Source organism: Anolis carolinensis, chromosome 1 (genome assembly GCF_035594765.1).
Source record: "Anolis carolinensis isolate JA03-04 chromosome 1, rAnoCar3.1.pri, whole genome shotgun sequence".
NCBI classification, from domain to species: domain Eukaryota; kingdom Metazoa; phylum Chordata; class Lepidosauria; order Squamata; family Dactyloidae; genus Anolis; species Anolis carolinensis.
Window position 1 is genome coordinate 35,933,496 of NC_085841.1, and position 26,454 is coordinate 35,959,949.

Consider the following 26,454-nt stretch of genomic DNA (forward strand, 5'->3'; position numbering starts at 1 on the left):
ACGCCGACCCCCTTCAGGCACCCAAAGGGCGGCGCCAGTGCTTCATCCAGCCAGGTGGACAGCTCCGGATTCGGGGCCACTTCGGGACACTCCGCCTTGTCGCGAAGCGAGAGGAGGAGAAAGGAAAGGACGGGGGTGGGAGGCAAGCAGGCGGGCAAGCGTAGGCTGGGCCCGTGTGTGCCGGGCGGCGCTGAAAGGGAGCCCGTCGCCGCTTGCAATTCTTGTCGCTGCGTCTCTGCTTCGGACGGCGCCGCTTTCCTGAGGCAACAAGGCCTCACTTGTGGGAGGAGGAGGGGAGGAGGGGAGGGGGAGGGCCACGGGGAGGAGCCGGTGCTTCGCCGCCGGATGCGCGGAGGGAGAAGAGCCCGGCGCCCCCTCCTCGCCAGCCTCCTCCTCACCTGAGCGGCCGGGAAAAGGAGGCAAGAGGCGCCGCCCCTCCGGAGGCCATCGCCGCCGCCTTGAGCCCGGCCCTGGGGGCGGCGGCGAGGGCCAGAAGCCATGGCCAGGGCTCCGGGCGCCTGAGCAGACCAAGAGGAGAGGGAGGAGGAGGGAGAGGAGAAGCCGCAGAGGCCTGGACAAGCGGGCGTCGGGCGCCTGGGAAAAAGGGTCCACAAAATGTCCTCCACCCGCACGCCGCTGCCCACCGTCAACGAGAGGGACGCCGAGAACGTGAGTCCGGCAAATGGAGGGGGAGGAAGGAAAGGAAGAAGGGACGCTTGGGTTTCCACGGGGAAAGGAGGACGGGGAGGAGGCCTTCGAAGCCGCGCTCCTGCATTCCTGGGCCACTTTGGGCCCCCCACAGGCCGCCCCTTTGGGCCCCCACTTCAGGCAGGCCGCAGTGGGGTCGCCGCCTTGGCCTCCCCCGAAGCCACGCCTCGGAGGGATGCTGCTCCCTCGCTTCCCATTCGCAACCACACCCGGATCCCTCTATTCCTCCTCCTCCTTTTCCTTCCTTCCTCAACCCCCTCCCTCCTCTATTTTTCCCCCTCCTCTTCCTTTTTCCTTCCTCTCCTTTATTTCTTCTCTTCCTCCTTCTCCTCCCTCTATTTCTCCCCCTCCTGCTTCTTTTTCTTCCTTCCTCTCCTCTTCCTTTTTCTTTCTTCCTCTCCTTCTCTTCTTTTTCCTCTCCTGCTTCTTTTCCTTCATTCATCTCCTTCTCCTCCCCTTTTCTATTCCTCCCCTCCTCTTCCTTTTTCCTTCCTCTCCTTCTCTATTTCTTCTCCTCTTCCTCCTTCTTCATCTATTCTTCCCCCTCTTGCTTCCTTTTTTCCTCTCCTGCTTCTTTTTCTTCCTCTCCTTCTCCTCTTCTTTTTCCTCTCCTGCTTCTTTTCCTTCTTTCATTTCCTTCTCCTCCCCTTTTCTATTCCTCCCCCCTCTTCCTTTTTCCTTCCTCGCCTTCTCTGTTTCTTCTCCTCTTCCTCCTCCTTCCTCTATTCCTCTCCTCTTGCTTCCTTTTTTCTCTCCTGCTTCTTTTTCTTCCTCTCCTTCTTCTTTTCTTTCCTTCCTCTCCTTCTCTTTCCTCTATTCCCCCTCCTGCTTTTTCTTCCTTCCTCACCTCTTCTTTTTTCTTCCTCTCCTGCTTCTTTTTCTTCCTCTCCTTTTCCTCTTGCTTCTCCTTCTCCGCCCTCTGTTCATTCCTCCCCACTTCTTTTTTCTTCCTTCTCTCCTTCTTCTCTTCCTTTTTTCCTGGGGCAGAGAGTTCCACTGCTGAACAGCTCTCACATTGAGGAAGTACTTTCTAATGTTCAGGTGGAATCTCGTTTCCTTTCCTGTAGTTTGAAGCTATTGTTCCGCATCCTAGTCTCTGGAGCAGCAGAATACAAGTTTGCTCCTTCCTCTCTATGACTTCCCCTTACATATTTATAAATGGCCATCATGTCTCAGCCTTCTCTTCTGCAGGCTAAACATGCCCAGCTCTTTCAGCCGCTCCTCATAGGGCTTGTCCTCCTCTGGACACATTCTAGCTTGTCAACATCTCCCTTCAATTGCAGTGCCCAGAATTGGACACAGTATTCCAGGTGTGGTCTGACCAAAGCAGAATAGAGAGGTAGCGTGACTTCCCTGGACTTCTTTTCTCTTCCTCTCTTTCTCCTCTTCCTTCTCTTCTCCTTCCTCTATTCGTCATCCTCCCCCCCCCCCCCCGTTTTTGCTCTGTTTTTTTTATTCCTCCCTCCCACTTGTGCCAAGGCTTTCCTGTCTCCTGTCCCTGAAGCTAATTGTCCAGTTTGCCTTTGCAGCCCAGACAGGGTCAAGCTTTATTTTTTTTGTCTCCAGTCTGTAGAGATTAAAGCTGAAAGGCTATTCAGTGCTAACCAAGGTGGCCAGTTGAAACATTCACACCTGCCTCAAACAGGCAAGAGTTCTTTCTCCCACCCTGAGCATTCCACACATATGCAAACCCCACTTGAGTAGTCTCTAACAAATCTCACAACCTCTTAGGATGCCAGCCAAAGATGCAGGCGAAACGTCAGAAAAGAATGCTTCTGGAACATGACCATACAGCTTGGAAAACTCACAGCAACCCAATCTATAGAGAGCTTTTTTTACTTTTTGCTTTTCAGATAAACTTTCCTCACTCACAGACAGAATTTGCAAATGAGTCCACGCTGCAGAATTATAACACTTGGACTCCTCTTTAGCTGCCCGGGCTCCATGCTGTGGAATTACGGGATTCATAGTCTGTTGTGACACTTCAGGGGAGGCTAAGGGTGCATTTGTACAGTGGAATTGGTGCAGTTTGACACCACTAGAACTGCCACTGCTCAATGCTGTGGAATCACAGGAGCTGCAGTTTTACAAGACCTTTCCACCTTCTCTGCCAAAGAGTGCCGGTGCCTTGTCAAACTGCACCTCCCCTGATTACAAGGTCTCTTGCCTTCCCTGTTGAGGAATGCTGGTGTCTCATCAAACTACAAATCCCATACTCCCATAGCATGGAGCCATCCATGGCAATTGATAGGGTGTCAAATTGTGTTGTCGAAGGCTTTCATGGCCGGAATCATTGGGTTGCTGTGAGTTTTCCAGATTGTATGGCTTCTATGGCAGGCATCCTCAGAGGTTGTGACATCTGCTGGAAACTAGGCAAGAGGGTTTATATATCTGTGGAAGGTCCATCGTGAGAGAAAGACCTCTTGTCTGTTGGAGGCAAGTGTTAATGTAGCAATTGGCCACCTTGATTAGCATTGAATGCTGTTATTCTGTAGTGTGGCTGCAGCCATCAATCCTTTCCACCTCATGTTTATTGAATGTCCCCTTTGCCTTTCCAAATCTTTAAGGAAAATACTGACACTTTGGGACAAGTATTCTTGCTTATGTGTGATTTGCCACCCTTGAAGGGGCCGGGTCTGACTGGCTGGATCATGACCTCCAAAAGCAAAGCAAGCAACTGTTCTGTCAATCTAGCACCCAACCCCAGCAGGAGCCGGCTGTGTCTGAATTCTTCTTCAGTCCCAAGGTCTTTGTGTTCCTTGTTTTTGTAGCAAGGATCTTTCCTTGAACTCCCAGCCATTCTTATTTTTGTGTATATGGGGGATCGGGGCTATGGTCTAACGCCCAAACCCCTTTCCACTGCAGCATTTTGTTGCATTCCTATTGCAGAACTCTCTGAGTGGGGCTATTGGAGGAGAAGCCTAAGATAATAGTGACAGAAAGAATAGGGAGTGCTGATTCCATATGCACACCTAAAGGTTGTTATTGGAGCATGAGAATGGAAAGCCTTTGTTGGACCAGGATTTAATACATACGTGCATGCCTGTTTAGAAAAAGAGACAGACACTAATAGTGTAGCTGAATAGAATTAATTCAGTTTGTGGGTTGCTGTGAGTTTTCCAGGCTGTATGTCCATGTTCCAGAAACATTCTCTCCTGACATGTCACCCACATCTATGGCAGGCATCCTCAGAGGTGTGAAGTCTGTTGGAAACTAGGAAAGTGGGGTTTATATAGCTATGGAAAGTCCAGGGTCGGAGAAAGAACTCTTGTCTGTTTGAGGCAAGTGTGAATGCTGCAATTGATCACCTTAATTAGCATTTAATGGCCTCGCAGATTCAAAGCCTGGCGGCTTCTTGTCTAGGGGAATCCTTTGTTGGGAGATGTTAGCTGGCCCTGATTGTTTCATGTCCGGTATTTCCATGTTTTCAGAGTGTTGTTCTTTATTTACTGTCCTGATTTTAAAGTTTTTTAAATACAGGTAGCCAGATTTTGTTATTTTCATAGTTTCCGCCTTTCTGTTTCCGCCTTTCTGTTTCCTCCTTTCTGTTATAATCTAGTTTGGCAAGGCACCAGAACTCCTTGGTTAAAGACCTTGTAAAATTACAACCCCCATGACTCCTCCGCATTGAGCCATGGCAGTTAACTGCATTGATTCTATAGTGTAGATGCATCCTATATTGCTTGTTGTTATGGCTTGGAGTAATTACAGGAACACTCAAGGACAGAAGGCATTGGGATAGAAGAAACATGTCTGGAGTGCTTCTTTCACATTCTTAAGGAGCTGTATGAAAAGGGAGGAAAGAGAGGCTGTGTAAAATCTGACATTATGTCTGTATGTGCTATTTCTGGTAGACAGGCACCGACTGATGGGAAATGAATGATTGGTGGGAGGGAAGAGGCATATATGTAGTGCAGTAATCTAATGGGGGTTGAACTGAACCAGAGTTTTACTGAGCTGACGTGAAATGTGATACAATGTTTGTGGGCCCATTGACTTTGCTGGCACTGTTGACAATGCCTGTTTCTTCAAGCAAGCGTAAGCAGTGTTTATCCTTCCTTGGGAACATTGTGTGAGCATACTGGATACCTTCTGCAAACTTTGGTTTGAAAAGTTGAATGTAAAAGGAATGTGTGTGATACAGTAGGAAGGAGAAGAACAGCATGGCTCTCTATGATTTAGCCTAGCTAAAGGATTTTAAAAACTCTTATCTTAATATTGCCTAACGAAAATGTACTAAAGACTATAATACAGTAGATTGGCCATTATGTGACAGTTGACTTGAGTTAGTTAATTCTTTTAGTTGTAAATAAAAAAGTACATTTTCCCTAATACAGTGGACCTCCCATAACTGTTGTAATAGCTCAATAGGGAAGATTTTGTGATAGTAGAGACACATGGAAGGTGTTAGCAATATAGTTTTAGTTTGCTTGTAATGAGTATTGGAAAGTTATTGGTGAAGAGAAGCAGCATTGAACTGTGACTTTTTTGGAAGAAAGGTGTAAAATTTTAGTTCTGATGTTTGGTTTTTTAATTTTTTAAAAATTGAGCTAAAATTCTTCCTGCCGCTACCAATTTGATTGAAGAGTGTTAAGAAGTAATGCTAATATTAGTCTTGTCTTTCTAAGGGCCTTTCCACACAGCCCTATATCCCAGAATATAAAGGCAGAAAGTCCCACATTATCTGAAAGTGGACTCAGATAACCCAGTTCAGAGCAAATATTGTGGGATTTCCTGCCTTGATATTCTGGATAATATGGCTGTGTGGAAGGGTCCTGAGAAATATTTAGCCAAAGATTAAAAAGACTAAATTAATGGAATTGCCATGCAGATTTTCAAAAGGGCATGCTAAACTCGATAATAGAATTGGGCAGTTTATGGTCTTTCAGAATTTGTTGGACTGGACTGTCTATCAGCTCTGACTAATATAGCTGGTGGTGAGGTCTGATCAGAGGTGCAACCCCACAGCATTTAGAGGGCCATAAACTGCCTATCCCGATTCTAAAAACCTTACAGTGGAGAATTGTATAAAATGATCCACTGGATGTTAGGCCTAGCTGAAGGGGAGAGTGTGTGAAGTTGATTTGGCAGTGAGGAAGACTACCAAACCATAAATGTGCCTTGCTTCTTGGTTGCAGATCTGTTACAGGAAAAGCTGTGACCTGCTTGTGACCTTACAATCCTGGGTCAATTGACTTGGTGGTTTTCTTTCCATTGTCAAATTTAAGCTATTTGTTTTTGCAGAAGAAAACATATGTACTTGGGGAACATTTATTTTATGTAATATTTGTAGTTATGATCACATCAACCTAGAGACTTAGGCCCCTTCCACACTACCCATATATTCCAGCATCTGATCCCGGGTTATCTGTTTATCCCAGATTATATGCCAGTGGAGACTCATATAATCCAGTTTAAAGCAGATAATCTGGGATCAGATCCTGGGATATAGAGCAGTGTTGAAGAGGCTTTAGAGATCTGCTGTGGGTAGGGGAGTGATTGTCTTAGCCTTATACAGATCTTTCCTTCTTTTCATACAGGGAGTCAAAGTGGTGGATTTGCTGAATAAGCCAAACAATTGTTTCTAAAGTACATGTTTTGACTTCTTGACTTTTTCAGCTTCTTGACATTCTTACTCAGTCTTGTCTTTCTGCTTTTGCCTAATGTTTTGCAAGGTGGGGTTGGGTGTGTTTAAGAGTGAACTAAAGTATCAAAAGGAGAAATTTCCCCCATGTCTCTACTGATTGAACCCTCTTCTATAAAGCAGAATGAAGAACAATTGTGTCTGAGAAACTGCTCAGGAAATGCTGTTGTGGTTAGGATGGCCATAATGGCACAATTCTTGATTTTCATTAGAGACTACCATTTGAAAGGATTTTCCTCTATGAAACATCACATTTTGACATAATGCACCATGTATAGATGTGAGCAACAGTGAATTAAAATAAGAACAGGGTCTTGTTTTCTTTTGTTGGGATGATGGTGGAGTTAACAAAAAGATGAAAACATTTAGTCATGCACATTTGAACATTCTTCAGAGTCATATGAGTAACTTTAAAACTGGTCAAATAGAAGTGGACCAAGTTTTTGTAAAGTTATTTATGCCTGTATCATCATGAGCAGAAGTACTAACAGCCACTGTCTTGAAAGTGGAAGTGGACAGCTGACACCAAAAAGTTTTAATTTTTGATGTTTTGTGATCTCTTGATAAGGGAGATTCAACACGTGTTAGTGGAGAAATTACAGCAGTTTGTACCAGAACTATCTAAAGTGTAACTTTTCCCCAGCTATACACTTTTCTGTATGCAGGATTTGGTTAGTCATATTTTGATCTGCCAGTAGAAGGAGAACAGGGATTGGGCCAAAGTCTGGGAATAGCCACTGAAAAAGTCCTCTCCCTTGTTCTCACCAAATGAGTCTGAGAAGGTAATGGGAAAGAGAGAAGGGCCTCTCCAGACAATCTTACAGTTCTCATGTTCTCATAACAGTGAATAGTTTTCATCCATGAAAGCAGTGATATCTGACGTTGCTATTGTGTAAGAAAATATAGATCAAAGCTGAGGGATGTGTATGTGGAGGACAGTTCTTGTCACATAGTTTTCATTGCTGTAAGGATGATATGGCCTAGTTTCTAAGCATTTCTGGATCAAAACGGAACTGCTTTCCCCCAATAAACATGGTGTAGTGTGGTGGTGGTTGATCTCATATTTCTTTTCTGGGATATCAAATGGAACATTTGCACATTAAGTTCTTTGAAACAACTGCTAAATGACTTAGACCAAGTATATTTTTGTTGCCGCTGTTGTTAAACCTTTGTTGTTATTTTTGGTAATTCTGAGCTTGAATGAAAACTGTATCATGGTCTAGCCCAATGGTGGTGAACCTATGGCACCCATGCCAGAAGGGGCTCATCTGTCTGCCGGCTGCCCCCGCTCCCCCTCCCACTCACTACCTTCAAGTGCCCCCCCCCCCCCAGTTTGAGCACTCTGTCTCTTAAGAGGTTTGCCATCACTGGCCTAGTCTCCATATTCTCCTCCTCCTACTTTTTACTTCCCATTTAAAGAAGTGAACACTACATTGGGGAATCAGATGGCTGGTTCATTTCTGTGTTTGAAATTCAGTTAAGCATTGACCCATTCGTTGTGTTGAACACGATCCTGGAAAATAGAGTTTGCTTACTTATGGGATTTATGAAAACCACATTGGTTGAGGTTTGTGTAAAGTCCACACTTCATAATGATCATATGCATCCTTGTTCATATTTTGTGTGGTTGACTTGAAAGAAGTTCACACTTGGGGATTCAGAGTGTTTTGGCTATCGTAGTTTGGACATATCCTGAAATGTGACTCATCAGGAAAGAGTAATGCTTAGAGGAAATAGGAAAAGAGGAAGACCAAATTACAGGTTAATTTATTCAGTCAGTCAGAAAACCACAGCCCCTGAGTTTCCAAGATTTGAGTGGGGTTATCGTTGACTAGAGATCACAGAGGTTTTCATTTACTTGAAACCTCATAAATTAAAACTGCCTCGATATGAGACAACAGCAAAAAATTCCCTTAATGCTGTTTACTAGTGCGCATCTGCTTGCCTTTTAATCATGGCTGCAAACATTACTTGTTAAATTTATCCTTATGTAACTGAAGATTGAGAAAGTATAGCCATTCTATAGTTAGTTGGCAAAATCGGAGTAAAATGTTGGTGGCCTTTTTTTCACTTCTATACTAAACTGCACATGACTCTTACCAAGAAGTTTTGGTTTTTTGTGTTTTGTTCTTTGGCTGGGAATGTACCAGGCTGTCCAAACAGACAGGAAATTGGTTTTCTTAAAAACACGATTGGATTACTTCCAAGGGAGGAGGAGACTGCATTGCCTCTTGAACCCGCCAGGGGGCACATCTGTCCTCCACTGGAGTCCAGTTGAGCTGTTAAATGATAATGCCAAGATAACCCCACCTCACAGGTAGTATACTTCTGGTTTTGAAGCTAAATCATGTTTGTGGAACACAATGAGGTTGTATATTAAAGTGAAAGGAAGGAGGGCTTCCTGTAGCTCTACCACCACAAAGTTACAGAGATCAGTTTGTGCATTGTAGAAATATATATATATGTTTTTGCGTTGTCGAAGGCTTTTATGGCAGGGTTGCTGTGAATTTTCCGAGCTGTATGGCCATGTTCCAGAAGCATTCTCTCCTGATGTTTATAAATACAGGCAAATCGATGTGGGCGAAACATCAGGAGAGAATGCTTTTGGAACATGGCCATACAGTCCGGAAAACTCACAGCAGCCTATATAGGTTTACAAAGCCGAGAAGTAAAAGTAGAGGTCCATGTAACATTGTTAAGACAACAGTGTGACTGCCAGTCAAGCCTGCCTAGGAAGACACCCCCCCCCCCCCAAAAAAAAGTGTCCTTCCCTTGGTAGCTGTCTCTTGCACTGTCTCAGTGAAACTCACAGAGGAAAGGATTGACCTTGTTGCATAAAGTGCTGGAGGCTAGAGATAGGAAAGCCAAAGGAAGAAATCAGAAATGGATTTGCTTTTCATTTGTTGTCCTCCCACCCATTGTTTTTCCAGGGGATTCAGATAAATGTGTGGATAAACTACAACTTTTCTACAGAATCTGTGCAGCATGAGATCATGATCTTATTCTTCTGGGGCCTTGGCCACAAGCTCTAGATGAGTTTTAGCAAATCATTGTTATTTGTATCAGCTGATCATTTGCAATATTTTGAAATAAGGAACTTTGAAGCACCTTTGAAATGTAAAGACTCTTGGGTACTTCCAACCAACAGCCTGACAACAATCTCATAAGTCGAATAAGATACCAATAACATTTCTCTGATCTGCTTAAGTGTTTTCCTGTCGGAATGTGATATTCCATAAATACTATTCTTAAGTTTCCCACAGAAAAGGAAAGCAGAACTATTCAGTACATAAATCAGTTAAGCTTTCCTGCTTTTTTAATTTATAAAGTATGTGGAATTAATTAAGTATCTGTATAGTTTTTGGCATTTGGTTCACAATCTGTTACATGTATATTTTGACTTCAAAGTTACTAGTTTAAAGCTTGGGAATTAGTCCCTAAATGTGAATGCATCCATTCTCATTAAATCATTGAGTTATCTTATTTATCTTGAAGCTGTAAATTGGTAAGTAATGGGAATGGGAACAGTCCTGCTGGATAATATCAAAGACCTGTTCAGTCATCTTGTTTGCACAGTGTTGAAGCAGATGCCTGTGAGAAATCCACAATAAGGACATAAACATAATAGCGTTTTCTTTGTGCTCTTTAGCAGTGTATTTAAGTACAGTGTTCCCTCACTTATCGTGGGGGGGTCAGGTTCCAGGACCACCCGCAATAAGTGAAAATCTGCGAAGTAGGGACGCTATATATTTATACATTATTTTAGTGGTTATACACTATTTTAAGTCTTTATCAACCAATCATGTGTTGATAAATTGCCTCCTTCTCCTCCCGTTGCCTCTTGGGCTCCATTTTTCTCCCTTGGGCTTCTCCTTCCTCCCTTCCTTAGGCTGTAAATTATAATTTTTATGATTTATAACATTCTTTTCAAGTTTCTTGAAAAACCGCAAAACAGCAAATCCACAAAAAGCGAACCGTGAAGTAGTGAGGGAACATTGTACACAGACTTTGATACCTGTAGTACCATATAACTGTCAGGACCCAGGCTGCAGAGCACCAATAACCTTACACAGAGGCCAGAATCTATCTAATATCTTTATTAAAGAAATATATAAAGTCAATAAAAACAAGTGAAGAATATAGTTCAGAAGCAGACCTTCCAGATAAGGTCAAATATAGTCCAGAAATGTATTGTCCAATATAAGATATTAGAGTTCAAAGTTTTAATCCACTTGACCGAAACACACACTTTGCCAAGCAATAGTGTGGGGAAATAACAGAGTCTTTATAGTCCAATGAAGCTTGACAACAAGGCTGGAATTAAACTTGATTCTTGACTTGATCCAAGACTTAAAACGAGGCAAACATGAAGCATGAAACAAAGTCCGTGGCAAAACGTGAGACAAGGCAAGGCTTGAAACTTGATCCGGGAAGCAAGGAACTGGGATTACGAAGTCCACACACGATCTCTCTCCTCAAGCTGATCAATTGACTCCGCAAAGTATCCCTGGCGCTAGGCACCTATATTGGGTCTCGTTTTCCCGCCAACAGAACTCTTTCCCTAGAGAACGAGAAGCGAAACCCAACTCTGTCCAGATGCATGACTCCTTAGAATTTCCCAAGGGAAGCAGACCTAATCAGCCATTTGTTTGGCAGCGATTCTCATGCTTCTGCGATTAGCCTCTCTGGCTCCTCTATCTTTGGAGTAATTTTCCCTCCGGGAGAACGGGGGGGAGTTCTGCCCAAGGCCTGTTTGGCTGAATTCTTGTGGGCAAACGTCAACATCCTGCAGGTGGAGAGGCTCCGGCTCTGGCTGAACCGGCGAAAATCCCATGTTTTCCTCTTCGTCTGCCACAATAGTGCTAGGAACAGGACTACAAGGCCCATGAGTCATCACAATAACTGTCCTGAATAGTAATCATTGTTAGCCTTATCGTCTATTAATTTGTTTAATTCTCCTTTGCAGTTGTCTAAGTTAACATTTTACAATTGAGAATCCTATTATTTTGATTATGTACTACATGAATAACTTCCTTTCTGTGTTTTGTATCTCCCGCCATTTAACTTGTTGAATGATTCCTTGTTCTAGTATGAGAGAATCAAATTCTCCCTGTTCACTTTTTCACTCATACTAAATTGTATATCTCCTCTCGGTGCTTCCACTTACTTGGTTCCTTTCCTAAAGTAAGCAGGGCTGACCATTGTAATCTTTACTCATTTGTCATTAGAAGGCACGTATAGACATGGGGGATTACAAAATGATTTAGGGAGTTGAACTTGTGCATGAAGGTCACTAAAGTATGCTTGGGGACCAAGGAACTAATTCCCCTGATAGTTGTCCAGCCCTTTTCCATCACATACTTTTTTCCTGTGCATTCAGAACAAAGAGAACTTCCTTTACCTGGATCTTATGTGATGTGCTTTTAGTATACCCAACAAAGCTGATACAAAGCTTCAAGGCCTGTAAGTAACAATCTTTCCAGGCACAACAACTAAAGATGACTTCTGGAGAGAATGGCAATTAATTTTTTTAAATGAAGCTAACTTTTTCATAGTTTACAAACCAAGCACTATTTATAATGGATGAAAGTGAAGCAAATTGGTTTTGCACTGTGGTTAAAGTGAAGATGAATGACTGTTACTGTTGTGTAGATTTGAAAGCTATAATATTGTCAACTCCATTGGGAAATTTGCACTGAAATTGCACAGGCAGGATGTTAAAGATAGAGTTTATAATAATATAATTGTAAGAAAAAGGCATATTAGAAATGTAAGAATAATAGAAATTTCTGTGTGAAAGGTTTATTGGAAATAACAGTATCCATAGTGAAGCTGATCCTTTACACATATCTTTTTAAAAATACCATATTTCAGTGTGCTTTCTTGAACTTAGGCTGTGATTACCATAGCAGTTAGAAACATGGTAGAAGTAATTGCATTAACTTTCATCTCAGGGACTGAGTTGTGAATAAATCTAATAGATCAAATTGCTTTATATTACTTATCTTGGCTCATGGCATAAGTACACATTGCATAATAAGTATTCATGCAGGCTTAAACATTTGTCTATCTTTGGTCAGGGAGAGGAATCTGGATATAATGCAAGGTTTGTTTCAGCATGACTTGTTTACTCTTCAGCATTTACCTTAGTACTTTCGATTGACTGAGCACTTGTACCCCTGCTAGAAAAAAGAGACCACAAGTCATGAGAAAGGTGTTATCTCAGCTCATCTTTGGTGTCCTTAATGAGGGGATTCTTTCACAATACACAATCACTTCCTAAAGTGACTGCAAGGACGGATAAGTTTTTACTTCATACTTAGCAATTGCAGCTGGTTTTTCAGTTTGAGTCCCAAAAAACTCTAGTTATGTTCTGCTGTGCTCCCCATCCCACCCTCCACCCCGCTCCAAGCCAGTATCAGCAACTGAATATGAACTAGAAATAATTTTATTCAGCTGTATGGAAGGAGCCTTAATCTCCACCATCACTTCCATATCGGTTTCCTTTTGTGTCATATCTTAAGACGGTAAACCTCTAGTTCTTTTATTTGTAAAGTGACATGCACAGTTATGGTGCTATATAAATTGATGATGATGATGATGATGGTATTTAACCTCAGCTGCATTGTTTCCTGCTGAGAATTAGAGTAGCATAGTAATTGAAGTAGTTAAGTAATTCTGATGGTCATGTCTTGGGAGAAGATTCTTTGTCCAGTTATGGGACTACATGTGTTTCTGACTTTTGTATTAAGAACCCCTGGTTCTTTAAGACAGAAAATAGGTGGAAATCTGGGCATCAGGCCAAAGATGGCAGAGGCCATTCTCAGTTAACAGCCACCAACGCATCCTGCTGTGTTTTCCAGCCAGGAAACACAGTAGGGATTTGGGCTAGCTTCATGAATTGCTTTCCTCATCTCTGTTTTTGGCTGACAACCACAAGAGGATGGACTGTTGCTGGCCCAGATTAAGGCAGAAGAAAGCCCTGCATTCCTGCACATTTGGCTCTGAAACTGATTGCTTCTGCATCATCAGTGCATCATGGCAGTGAGAGGAAGGATTAGTTTTTGTTAGTAACTTCATCTGGACTCTTCTAGATTAAGGTGAAGTGATGGTAGAGAATCAAATGTCTTAATGTGCATTGTGCAATAGTTATATTGTTAAGGTCTTTTATCTGTCCTAACGGGTGTTTTCAAGGTCAAAAGAAAGATAGTAGTTGGGGATACTTTCTTTGGCATTTGCTTCTTAAATGAAAATCGTAAAGATCAAAGATTCAGCAAAAGTTGAGCATATCAGTAGGCCCTGTATGTTTAGAAATATGTTCATATTTACTGTTCCCCAATAACTGCTCACTAAACCTGACCCAATTGCCCTAATGCAGAACAATATTCCATTATGAAAATGTGAAGGTAACCCTGTATACTGTGTCTTTGCCTACTCCAGACATTGATTAACATTAATCTTACCACAAGTTTCTGTCTAAGTTTGAGGAGATGCAATTAGCAAAATTTGTAAGAAACTCAAAAGTCTGTGTATGACGAAAATATGAATAATTATTTCTATCTCATATTGAGTTGGGCAGTTTACAGTATTTGACCAATAGGCCAGTTAAATATTGATCATACATCAGATCATCTGGCACAATTTTTTGGTGGAAAAATTAGGGCTGCCAATTTAGCAGTAGAATAGTAAATGAAATAAAACAATAGAACTAATATTTGACCTTTTAAAAGAAGTATCAATGCTGTTAGAATAACAAAATGTAGTTGTGTGTATTATTTAAAATTGCTGTTGTGAAATTTACTTGTAAAGCCAGTGTAATATACTATAACTTTTAATAATTTCAAATAAAGTTTGGTAATTGTCAGTGTATTCATGGAAAAGTTCTTCTGTATTATCTTTTATTAAAAACACTGGGGGTTGCATTAATTGAAAAACTGCTTTTATTTCTACCATCAAGATGGACTCATGGATGGTCCTAGCTATCTTATCTGTTCAATACTAATCACAGGCAGCAGCTTTTCTCACTGAAGATAGAATTTTTGTTTGTCTCGAATCACCTGCAGTTAAGAATATATGAACAACTGTACTGGATCAGACTAGAGTCTTATTCAGTCCATAGTTCTGTTCCTATAGTAGTCAGCCAGGCCATGAGTCTCACACATGTTCTCCAGCAACTGAGATCAAGAGGCCATGTCTCAGGTAGCAGTAGGTGGCCAGTACAAAGAACCCTGCTGTATTGTTAGGCTTTCTTCTGGCTGCTTTAACTCTAGGAGACTGACAGCCTTAATGTCTGCCTTTGTTATTTAATGACACTATAAGGAGAAGCAAAAACTAGGCTGGCTATGTAATGATATTATTAGCTTCATGGGATATTTGATCATTGGCTGTGATCAAATAATAATCAGACATATTGTAGTATTTGATTAGGCAGCTGACCTGGTATTTCTTCATTTGCTTTTCCAAATTTTCATACTACTTCTGCATTATTTCTACCATCATCACCTCTATACTAGAGAACCCCTTTCCCAGAAAAATTAGTCCAGTTGTCTCCCTGTTGTCCTTCCATTAGTAATTGGATACAGTGATACCTTGAGTTAAGAGTTTAATGCGGTCAGTGACCAAGCTCTTAACTCAAAACACTCTTCTCTCAAAGTATGCCGTCACACCCAGGCACCTTTTAAAGCTTTAAGATGTGCTTCTTCCTTTGCCCAGGTGAACTGCGGGGGCCTTACTTAGAAGCTCTGGAAATCTCAGTAACCAAAGGTACTTCAAGTTGAACAATCAAACAAAATTTTATTTTCACAAAGTCCATGGCAGAATTGGCACATGTAGTTAAGGTTGCAAATATAAACAGTCAACTTATAAAACTTTGCAGATGCTCCTTTCTTGCTTTTCCCCTTTAGTTGCTAGTTTAACTTCCTCCAAAGGCGAAGAGATCCTGAGATCCTCTTTACCCTAGCCCTGAGCTATCAGAAAGAGCAAGTCTATAACTATCTAAGCTCAAAGCTAGTTTTTGAGGGGAAGTAGGTAGAACTTCTTCCAGTGGCAGAGAAATCCTGAGATATTCTCTGCCCCAGTGCTAAGCTACTATTTTTAGAAAGAGCAAGTCTTTCCCTATCTATGCTCCGCACTGGTTTTAAAGGCAGGTCAGTACTTACGATGGCTTTGTCAGAGTTGGCCTGGCTTGGCCTCACAAGCACATTTAAGTTCTTTCTTCTTCAGTCTAGAATGCAAGAGGCTTCTCAACATGGAGCCTTCTTTCCTCAGGAAAAGGGGCGGTCTCCAGAACAATAAGATACATTTGCAGGCTGCAAGCAGCAAAGCTTTGCAAACTGAAAGCAGCAAAGGCCTGCATGCTGGTTGCAAACCTCTGTTAATGGCTAGCCATCAGGGTGCTGCAGAATCTGCGACAGCCCTGGAAGAAATGCAAACAGATGCTATTCCTACAATTATGAAAAATGCAAACCAAACCTCTGGGGGACGGAACACAAAGCAAATTTCCCATTGAAATGCTACTAATTAGTTTTGCCCCCCAAACCTTCTTCCCCCCATTTTTGTATTTAAATAAGTAAATGTATTTTATAAATAACAAATAATATATAAATGCACATTTATATGGAACAAATGGTAGATGCACAAAGCTGTGGCAAGAAAGCAGAAAGCATCATTTTCTTCCTATTGTACTCATTCGAGCCTCCCTTCCTCTCTTGCTCCCTCTCCCTCTCCCTGTTTATCAAGCCAAACATATCTGGAATAAAAACCACACGAAATCATCTAACCCAAAGTTCCTCAGAATGGACAATAGCAAAGTAGACAGCAATCTCCCAAAGCAGACAAAAGCAAAGCAGACAACAGTCTTCCAAAGCAAACAAGAGTACAGGGCACGAGACATGGAGGCTGTTCCCTTGAAGCGATAAAGCCCTGTACTCTTGCACTGAAGAGTTAAAAACTGCTGCTCTCTCCCAGCTCTGCTTCTGGTGAAACCCCTCCCCTCCACTTTTGCCTGCATGTAACTGTTTAGGACAAGTAAGGGAAAACTTCGGCCCTCCAGGTGTTTTGGACTTTAGCTCCTACAATTCTTAACAAATGGTAAGCTGGCTGGGATTTCTGGAAGTTGAAGTCCAAAACACCTGGAGGGCTGAAGTGTGCCCATACCTGGTTTATTTGAAAATCCTGCATTGCAATTTGACCCTTAGAAAGAAGGTTAAATAGCATAATGAACACCTGGAATACTGTGTCCAATTTTGGGCACCGCAGTTGAAGGGAGATGTTGACAAGCTGGAAAGCGTCCAGAGGAGGGCGACTAAAATGATTAAGGGTCTGGAGAACAAGCCCTATGAGGAGCGGCTTAAAGAGCTGGGCATGTTTAGCCTGCAGAAGAGAAGGCTGAGAGGAGACATGATAGCCATGTACAAATATGTGAAGGGAAGTCATAGGGAAGAGGGAGCAAGCTTGTTTTCTGCTGCCCTGCAGACTAGGACACGGAACAATGGCTTCAAACTACAGGAAAGGAGATTCCACCTGAACATCAGGAAGAACTTTCTCACTGTGAGAGCTGTTCGACAGTGGAACTCTCTCCCCGGGGCCGTGGTGGAGGCTCCTTCCTTGGAGGCTTTTAAGCAGAGGCTGGATGGCCATCTGTCGGGGGTGCTTTGAATGCGATTTCCTGCTTCTTAGCAGGGGGTTGGACTAGATGGCCCATGTGGTCTCTTCCAACTCTACTATTCTATGATTCTATGATTCTATGATTCTATGATTCTATGATTCTATGAAGATGAGTTAGGAAAGCAGCTAACTATATATAACTGCTGTCATTAAGTAGTAGTTCCTCAGTGATTGAAAAGTCAGTCAATAGAAAATGGATGCTCTATGAGGTCTCAATTGAACATTGTTAACCTACTTCTATTCCTGTGTGTTTCACTGCCTGCTTATGAAACAGTCTAGTGTGATTCTGAACATAACAGTTAATAATAATGTAGTAACAATACTATCAAAGCTTTCTGTACTTAGTCATTGATTCAGACTTTAGGGGCATCATAAACCTCTATATGGTTTAATACTGGAAGGTGCATTTTCAGGAATGTACATTTGTGGTAATCTCCTGTATCCTGTAACACTTTTATTTTCTGTTTGGTAGTGGTCATCTGTATTGCTGATTATTTCTTTTCATAGTTTCAAGTATGTGTGTGTGAGAGATGGGAGAAAACTAAAATTTTCTTAAGATTAGCTCCCTGTCCAGTTATTTCCAGACAATGGTTGAATTCCGTTATTTAATGTATATTAGCTAATTTTCTTACCTTTGGTCAGGTGTTGCAGTGCTTTAAAACTAATCTTATGACTCTTTTTCTTTCAGTAATGATATGACCCAAACACTTAGCAATCTTCAAGCTGTCTATACCAAATCAGTTCTGTAAAACTTATATTTTCCTCCATTTACTGTTTTTCTAAATTTTATGCTATATACAGTAGTTACATGAATAATGTGTGTGTGTGTGTGATATCTAATGAATAGACTGATAAGTATCTGATACTGTTGGAAATGACAACTTTTTCCTTCTCTAGTAATGTTTATCTATAGTCCTGTTGCTTACTTTTTCCTGTATGTATGTTCTGGTATGCAGCTTCCTTTACTTGATGGTTCCTGAGAAATTATAGAAAGAGCTGCAGACCATATGTTCTTTCTCACTCTCCTTTTGGCTATGTGACCTGTTGATGTCTGTTTTGTTATTTGAGAGATGCTCTGGTCGGATGGCACAGAGAAATATCTCAAACATATCTGAAATTGGACCGATTGATCTTTGTACCCTGTGTATGCTGGACACATGTCGGTTATGAGTACCAAATACATACATTATTTTTATCCATTTTATTCATTTTTGTCTCTTGAGTGCATGACACGTTGTTTTATTGGATAGTATGTATTTGTGGGCACTGAAAAACGTTTCTAGAGCTCTGCTGCTTTTATGCACTGGCAAATCTCTCTTTTCCCAAGAGGTCAGAGATAACAGGTTATTCAGTCTACCAAATGAAACCATTGCCTTGCATAATTATATCTGGTTGTATACCACAAGAGAAGATTCTACTCTAAAGAATTTTTTAGTCTTCTCTGAAAGATCATGTTTTTCTTTAAAAAAAAAAAAGATCTCTAAAAGATGTTTTCCAAAAGGTTCTAAATGACCTTTTCCCAAAAGAGACAGGATTCCTGATCTTACTAGTGGAACATGAAGCAAACAGAACCCTGTAATAAGCCATGCTTTCCAATGGTGATAAGTCACTGCATTATTTTGACACAACATGGACAAATAGATAGCTTTACTAATCTAATCTAACTGGTTTTTTTTTCAAAACTTAATGGATAATAGAAATAATTGGCAAAGCTATCAATTAAGCATAAGGTCTACTTAACACATTATATGTTGATATGGAGATCAGAGAGGATTGTAGAAAAATGTTCATGCCGTGCCTAAAGGCCTTTTGGATGAACACAGAACCAGTACTGTTGTTTAACTTGATCTTGGGTGTTTGTTGAATTTAAAATGGTGATGCTGCTTATGGGCACCATACTTGCTTTCAAATGCAAATTAATTGTTGTCTTCTACACAGCAAACAGTGTTTTATTCCTAAAGCATTGGACAGTCGTTGTTCAAGCCTTCCTTGATACGTTAAAAAAAGCAAGGTAATTAATTCAAATAATTAGAATACTTCGGGGCCTACTTCAGGAGCAGCCATAAATTAATAGGAAAGTTGTGGAATGTAGCATTTTATTAATTAGGCTAAATAAAATTAGAATGATTGTTAATTGTTAGCAGAGTACAGTCTTATTGCCACTGAATTACAGTGGAATGGTTTGATCAAAGAACCCACACTATATTACTTTTGTGAGACACCTTTTTTTAATGTATGAGCATTTTATTTTCCTTATAATACTATGAAAGTCTGAACGTATAGTCCCTCCCCACAATCACAGATTTTTCTTTTGTGGATTTGATTATTCATGAGTTTGTAACTACTGCTTAACTATCTCAACCTGTTCTTCCCAATCCTTCTGCTGCTCCTCCACCTCGCTATTGCTCCTGTCAACAGTGTCAGCACCTCACTTCCTTCCCATCCTTTCCACCATGAAACCTCACCCAGATTTTTAAACCCCTTCCTTCATCTCTTCCTTCCCCTTCCTCTTCCCTTTGTTGCTTTATGGTGGGAATATGAGGAAGGGAGAGAGGAAGGAAGGGGTTTAAAATCTGGATGAGGCTTTGTGGTAGGGTTGGGGAAGGGAATGGGGTGCTGGCACAGAGGTGGAGGGGCAGCAGATGGAATGGAGGGGAATGGGTTTAACATCTAGAATGATGACGTGGGGATCTTGATGGGAAATGATTCTGTAACATCCATGTTTTGGGGAGTGCTTATGAAGTGCTTTGCAAGGTTAAAGCGCAAAATGAGCTCAGGCTTGCCAGAGACATTAAAAACAATAAAAAGGGCTCCTTTGCTTACGTCAGTAGAAAAATGAAGAACAAAGAGGCGATAGGGCCTCTGCGAGGAGAAGATGGGGTGGTGGTGGTGACAGGGATAAGGAATAGGCAAAACTATTTAATGCCTTCTTTGCCTCCATATTCTCACAAAAAGAAAGCCATCTTCAACCTCAGCAACATGGAGTGGACAAAGGATTAGGGGAAATCCAACCCCAAATAGGGAAGCAAGTCGTCCAGGAATACCCAGCTGCTTTAAAGGAATTCAAGTCCCCAGGGACAGATCAACTACATCCACGAGTATTGAAGGAACTAGCGGAAGTTATTTCAGGACCACTGACAATCATCTTTGAGAGTTCTTGGAGAATGGGAGAAGTCCCAGTAGATTGGAGGAGGGTGAATGTGGTCCCTATCTTCAGAAAGGAAAAAAGGATGACTCAAACAATTACTGTCCGGTCAGCCTCACGTCAGTACCAGGCAAGATTCTGGTAAAGATCGTCAAGAAAGTGGTCTGCAAACAATTAGAAGCGAATGTGGTCATCGCTAATAGCCAACACGGATTTATCAAAAACAAATCATGCCAGACTAATCTGATCTCTTTTTTCAATAAAGTTACAAGCTGGGTGGATACAGGGAACACCATGGATGTATCTGGATTTCAGTAAGGCCTTTGAAAAAGTCCCCCATGACCTTCTGGCAAACAAGTTTGCAGATGACACCAAATTGGGAGGGATATCTAATACTCCAGAAGACAGGAGCAGAATTCAAAACTGTCTTAACAGATTAGAGAGATGGGCCGAAGCTAAGAAAATGAAGTTCAACAGAGACAAATGGAAGATACTCCACTTAGGCAGAAAAAATGAAATGCAAAGAAAACGAATGGGGGACGCCTGGCTTGACAGCAGTATGTGTGAAAAATATCTTGGGAGTCCTTGTGGACAACAAGTTAAACGTGAGCCAACAATGTGATACAGCAGCATACAAAAAAAAAAAAAAAAAAAAGAGAGAGAGAGAGAGAGAGAGAGAGAGAGAGAGAGAGAGAGAGATATTTTGGCCTGCATAATAGGAGCATAGTGTCCAGATCCAGGGAATTCATGCTACCCCTCTATTCTCCTTGGTCAGACTACACCTGAAATACTATGTCCAATTCTGGGCACCGCAACATAAGGGAGATGTTGACAAGCTGAAATGTGACTAAAAGGTGACTAAGGGTCTGGAGAACAAGCCCTGTGAGGAGCAGCTCAAAGAGCTGGGCATGTTTAGACTGCAGAAGAGAAGGCTGGGTGGAGACATGATGATGGCTATGTATAAATATGTGAGGGGAAGTCATAGGGAGGAGGGAGCAAGCTTGTTTTCTGCTGCCCTGGAGACTAGGACACGGAACATTGGCTTCAAACTACAGGAAAGGAGATTCCACCTGAACATTAGGAAGAACTTCCTATCTGTGAGAGCTGTTCAGCAGTGGAACTCTCTTCCCCAGACTGTGATAGAGGCTCCTTCCTTGGAGGCTTTTAAGCAGAGGCTGGATGGTCATCTGTCAGGGGTGGTTTGAATGTGATTTTCCTGCTTTTTGGCAGGGGGTTGGACTGGATGGCCTGTGAGGTCTCTTCCAACTCTATGATTCTATGATTCTAATGCTGGTGCCCCCGATGGCACAGCGGGCTAAACCACTGAGCTGCTAAACTTGCTGACCAAAAGGTTGGCGGTTTGAATCCGGGAAGCAGGGTGAGCTCCCGCTGTTAGCCCCAGCGTCTGCCAACCTATCAATTCGAAAATATGCAAATGTAAGTAGATCAATAGGTACCGCTTTGGCAGGAAAGTAACAGCACTCCATGCAGTCATGCCAGCCACATTACCTTGGAGGTGTCTGCAGACAACGCCAACTCTTTGGCTTAGAAATTGAGATGAGCGCAACCCCGCAGAGTCAGACATGACTAGACTTAATGTCAAGAAGAAACTTTTACCTTTACTTTAATGCTGGTACAACAGCTCTTTGGGGGAGATGTTCATAGCCTTTCTTGACTGAATGAGAAACAGGGCCTCCAAATGCAACAAAATTAGGATACCGCATCTTGAAGGAATTGAAAAAATAAGTGATGGGGGCAGTGGGGGGGAGGAGAGGTGATGGTATAAGACTGGCAAGTCTGAGGTGGTGATTTCTTCACAGCACCACTGATCCTGCCTTTTAGGTTATTAGAAGGAAAGGGAGAAAGAGTAAGAGAGCACATTCTGCAGAAGAGAACATTGAGAGGAGGCATGATAACTATGTTTAAATATTTGAAATGATGTAAGAAAGAGGGAGCAGGCTTGTTTTCTGCTGCCCTTGAGATTAGGATTTGGAGAAATGGGTTCAAATTACAGGAAATGAGATTCCACCTGAACATTATAAAGAACCTCCCTACTGTAAGAGCTGTTCAGCAGTGGAACTCTCTGCCTCAGAGTGTGGTGGAGGCTCCTTCTTTGGAGGCTTTTAAACAGATGCAGGATGGCCATCTGTAGGGGTGGCTTGATTGTCCTTTTCCTGCATGGCAGGGGATTGGATTGGATTGGATAGCCCATGTGTTCTCTTCCAACTCTGTGATTGTATGTTGTAGAAGGGATTAGCAAACACCTAGGTAAGTTATCTTTGGTTGGCTACAATTGTAGATATATTTCCCAGTTGTTTTCTCTGTGTGTAATCCTGGTGATCCTGATGAAAGATACACACTGTGTGAAGATTGACTTGAAGGAACCCAGCCTATTTTGTGTTGTGTTTTTAAAAGAAGCATTTTAAGTGGACCAGATAACGCAATATTCTAGTCACTTTCATTTACAATAGGAAAAAATCTGCTATAATGCAAAAACTACAGTGCTTCACATTATAACCAGGCATATCTAGCTAAGTAAATCTGGATGCTGCACCAAAGTTATCCAGTCAGAGCATACATTTAAAATGCGGACATTTTTCTAATTTACTGCTATTTTAATGGCAGCATAAAGCATTCAACATGATGTTTCACACAAAGCTAAAATGTTCTGAGATAGTTGCCATTCTTGGTTGTCCTTCGAATGTAGAAGTGCTTCATAAATTATTTAAATCCATTAACATTCAGAGCAGGAGATTGCCCTGTGTTCTAAAAGGGGAAACCTATTATATCGGTATATAGCAATAATCAAGTTTGCCTGTTGTATCATTTTCTATTGATGTTTGATAGGGGATAAAAAAGTAGTTATCCGGGTCTGATTTACTGATTTACTGGGATGCAGAATGATTAATTCCTACAGCACTGGCACTTCTGTGCTATAAAGTCGGGGAAAAAAGTAGTTGGGAGGAACCACAATGACACATTTTTAATATGGCAGAATCATGGCAGTTGCATTTCTGCTTTATCCTTGAGGGTTTTTTTTATCTTCCTCCAAACTGGAAGAGAAAAATGGAAAAGAGTATCGTCTTCATGACCATTTAGAGCAGGGGTCCTCAAACTTTTGAAGCAGAGGGCCGGTCCACTATCCTTCAGACTGTTGAGGGGCCGAATTATCATTTGGAAAAAAATACAAACAAATTCCTATGCATACTGCACATGTCTTATTTGTAGTGCAACAACAACAACAACGAAAGAACAATACAATATTTTAAAATGAAAACAATTTTAACCAACATAAACCTATCAGGATTTCAATGGAAAGTGTGGGCCTGCTACTGGCCAATGAGATATTCAAGTTAATTAGGATTGTTGTTGTTGTGTGCCTTCAAGTCATTTCAGACTTTGGCCGAGCCTAAGTCTAAAATTAATTATTTATTTACTGCATTTATTTACTACATTTATATCCCACCCTTCTCACCCCAAAGGGGACTTAGAGCAGCTGTATGTACATACAATATATTATATTATTAGCATAGCACAATATTAGCATTATATATTACTATATTGAACTATACCACTATACTATTATATAATATGTAATATATAACATATAATTAATATTATTATATGGTATTATTATTAGTATTATATTGTATAACATAATATTATTATCAATATTATATGTATATACAATATATTATATTATTAAAACTGATATAAAAATATTATATTATAAAACTGAGGGCGGGTAAATGACCTTGGAGGGCCGCATCCAGCCCCCGGGCCTTAGTTTGGGGACCCCTGATCAAGAGACTGTTGAACCTCAATTGTGCTCTATAGAAAAGAGGAGACTGGGACACTAGTACTGTACAGGTATGCCTCTTTAAAAAAAACAACAACAACTTCTGACAAAGAAGTTCCATTTTGCAAAATATTTTTACACTTGCCCATCCCCTGTTCATCTGTATAGCTAGACATTTTTTAGTAACCTCTGACTTGGAGGATGGAAAAGGAAATCTCCCGAAACATAGACTTTCAGTGTTAGGTTGGAGCCCCTGGTGGCGCAATTGGTAAAACCCTTGTGCCGGCAGGACTGCTGATTGAAAGGTTGGTGGGGCAAGCTCCCATCTGTCAGCACCAGCTTCCCATGCGGGGACATAAGAGAAGCCTCCCATAGGATGGTAACACATCCGGGCGTCCCACGGACAACGTTCTTGCAGACGGCCAATTCTCTCACACCAGAAGCTACTTGCAGTTTATCAAGTCGCTTCTGACATGAAAAAAAGTGTCAGGTTGCAACGGCATATCTGCAACAAACAATGCAATAAAGTAGGAGATGAGAAATAATGGAATTCTACTCTAGCTGATCCTACTGTAACTTTATGACCCTCCCTACAGCACTCAAGGTAAACATCAGATGCTTCCAGAATCCCTCATTTAACATGTGCCAAGAGCAAAATAGGAAGAAAAACTGCCTCACCTACCCAACATGTTAAAAAGCATAGATCTATAGATCTAGAAATGTTGCCAGCAAAATAGAAATCATAAGGTAATTGGATGGAAATAAAGAGGGGAAAATAATACATTTCCAATGTTGTTTGCTTTGAATAAAACTTTTGCAGAAACATGTTGAATGATTTGCCTTTATGGTTTAGGAACCTATCCTTATTTTTTCCATGTTATTTCCACCTCTGGTACAAACATTTCTGTTAAAGAACTAATGTCCAGGAACACATACTGGAATAGATTGTTAATGGGGTAGAGCTATATATAGTCTGACTGTGCTAAGAATAGTCTGGTAAAATTTCATGGTAATCAATAATCATCCACCAGATCAAATCCTGGTAGCATGGTTATGTCTCATTTGATATACCTGTGATCCTGGTGTTGAAAATAATACTAGGTGGCAATTAGAGCTTATGAACTTTTATTTTAAATTATAATTCTTAGAGTACCATAGCCAGCATTTGTGAGGCATATGAAAAGTGGCTTTCCCAAGCTCTAGTAATAACTTTCCCGTGTGATTGCTTCTTTCAGGTACAGCTCAGTCTCTACCACAATGATTCCCATTCTCTTGCTGTTAACTTTCAGTTAGGTCTGGCTGTTTGCACATTTCCAGTTCAGCTGGTTTATTCTCTCTGTGTGAGGGAAACCTGTTCATTCAGTGCGGGTGACTAGAGGCTGTGCTGATAATTGTTCAAGACAATCTGCTGTTCCGCTGGAAGATAAACAGTGAGGACATTCTGTTAATGTGTACTTGGTCAGCAAATCTCCTGGGTTCTGACATCTTGTTGGCTCCAGGAGAGAGTGCAAGAGCCTAAGCTCACTGTCTACACAAGAACAATATATTCAATTATAACAGTGGTGTTTTTGTAACAGCCTTAATCACCCATTCCCAGACTGTTGCAGATCATTACATCCAAAGGGTTTCATGCTATATTACCTAAGAGAACCCCACTGTTGTCACAATTCATTGCAACCTTAATCTGATCACCCGCTCCTGGGCTACAGCAGTATTATTTATTTGATGAAATATTTTATCCCAATCTTTAATCAAAAGATCTCAGGAGGGCAAAGATATTTCTGATTCTTAGGTATTTGCAAGACATTTTATAGGAATCAGGATGACACAGTTTTCTCATGTTATCAATATATGTGGATGCAAGCATCTCATATGTCTTGTAAAGGTTTAAATTTGGAAGTGAGCAGCATGGATGTAGCAAAATTATCTTCTATTACTTCCAGGGAGAAACTCAGCATGCATCATATGCAATGCCTGAAAAAATTGCAGTAAGCATTAGAGATTGGAGAATGTGTAAGATTAATCATCTGATGTTGTTTCTGTACTCAACTAGGTGATATAGTTTGGATTCTTCCCATCTTTTCTGACTCGATGGCTTCTACATGGGTTTCATTCCAATATTTCTGTTTCTTGAAAAAAAATGCTTTGTATTTGTTTGCTTAATGTCCTTAGTATTTGCTTTCTATTGTTTTACATATAGGAGTATTTCCTCTGGTTCTCAAACAAGATATTGTATCTAAAGAAGGCATATTGGGAGGGCTGTGGATATCAAGGCAGGCTGAGTTGAGTAACCTTTTCAGTTTATACAGTCAAGTAAACGAGGGACATTCTTGAGAAAAATAAGCCACATGCCCAATACATTGGAATCATCATGTCTGAGGTTAGGTGGCATGTCCTGTTCTCATTTGACTTCTGTCCCCTTTCCCTGTTCATTTTCCTTATACATCTGTGATTCCCAGTAAATATGCTCCAGATGGTAGGACTGTCTGAGGC

At 41.2% G+C, this 26,454-nt stretch overlaps 1 protein-coding gene across 5 annotated transcripts in view; it reads left to right on the plus strand.

Annotated features, from left to right (window-relative positions):
• The first annotated feature begins 372 nt into the window (after window positions 1–372).
• mark1 (microtubule affinity regulating kinase 1) overlaps window positions 373–26,454 on the plus strand; it is an 89,031-nt gene continuing 62,949 nt past the window's right edge. For 4 of the 5 annotated variants that reach the window (XM_062972305.1, XM_062972317.1, XM_062972307.1 and 1 more), the window contains exon 1: window positions 374–669. In XM_062972305.1, coding sequence (XP_062828375.1) covers window positions 616–669 — 54 coding nt within the window. In that variant the 5' untranslated portion in view covers window positions 374–615. Of the gene's footprint in view, window positions 670–26,454 lie in introns of all 5 variants that reach the window. The other variant, XM_062972319.1, reaches the window with a different exon arrangement.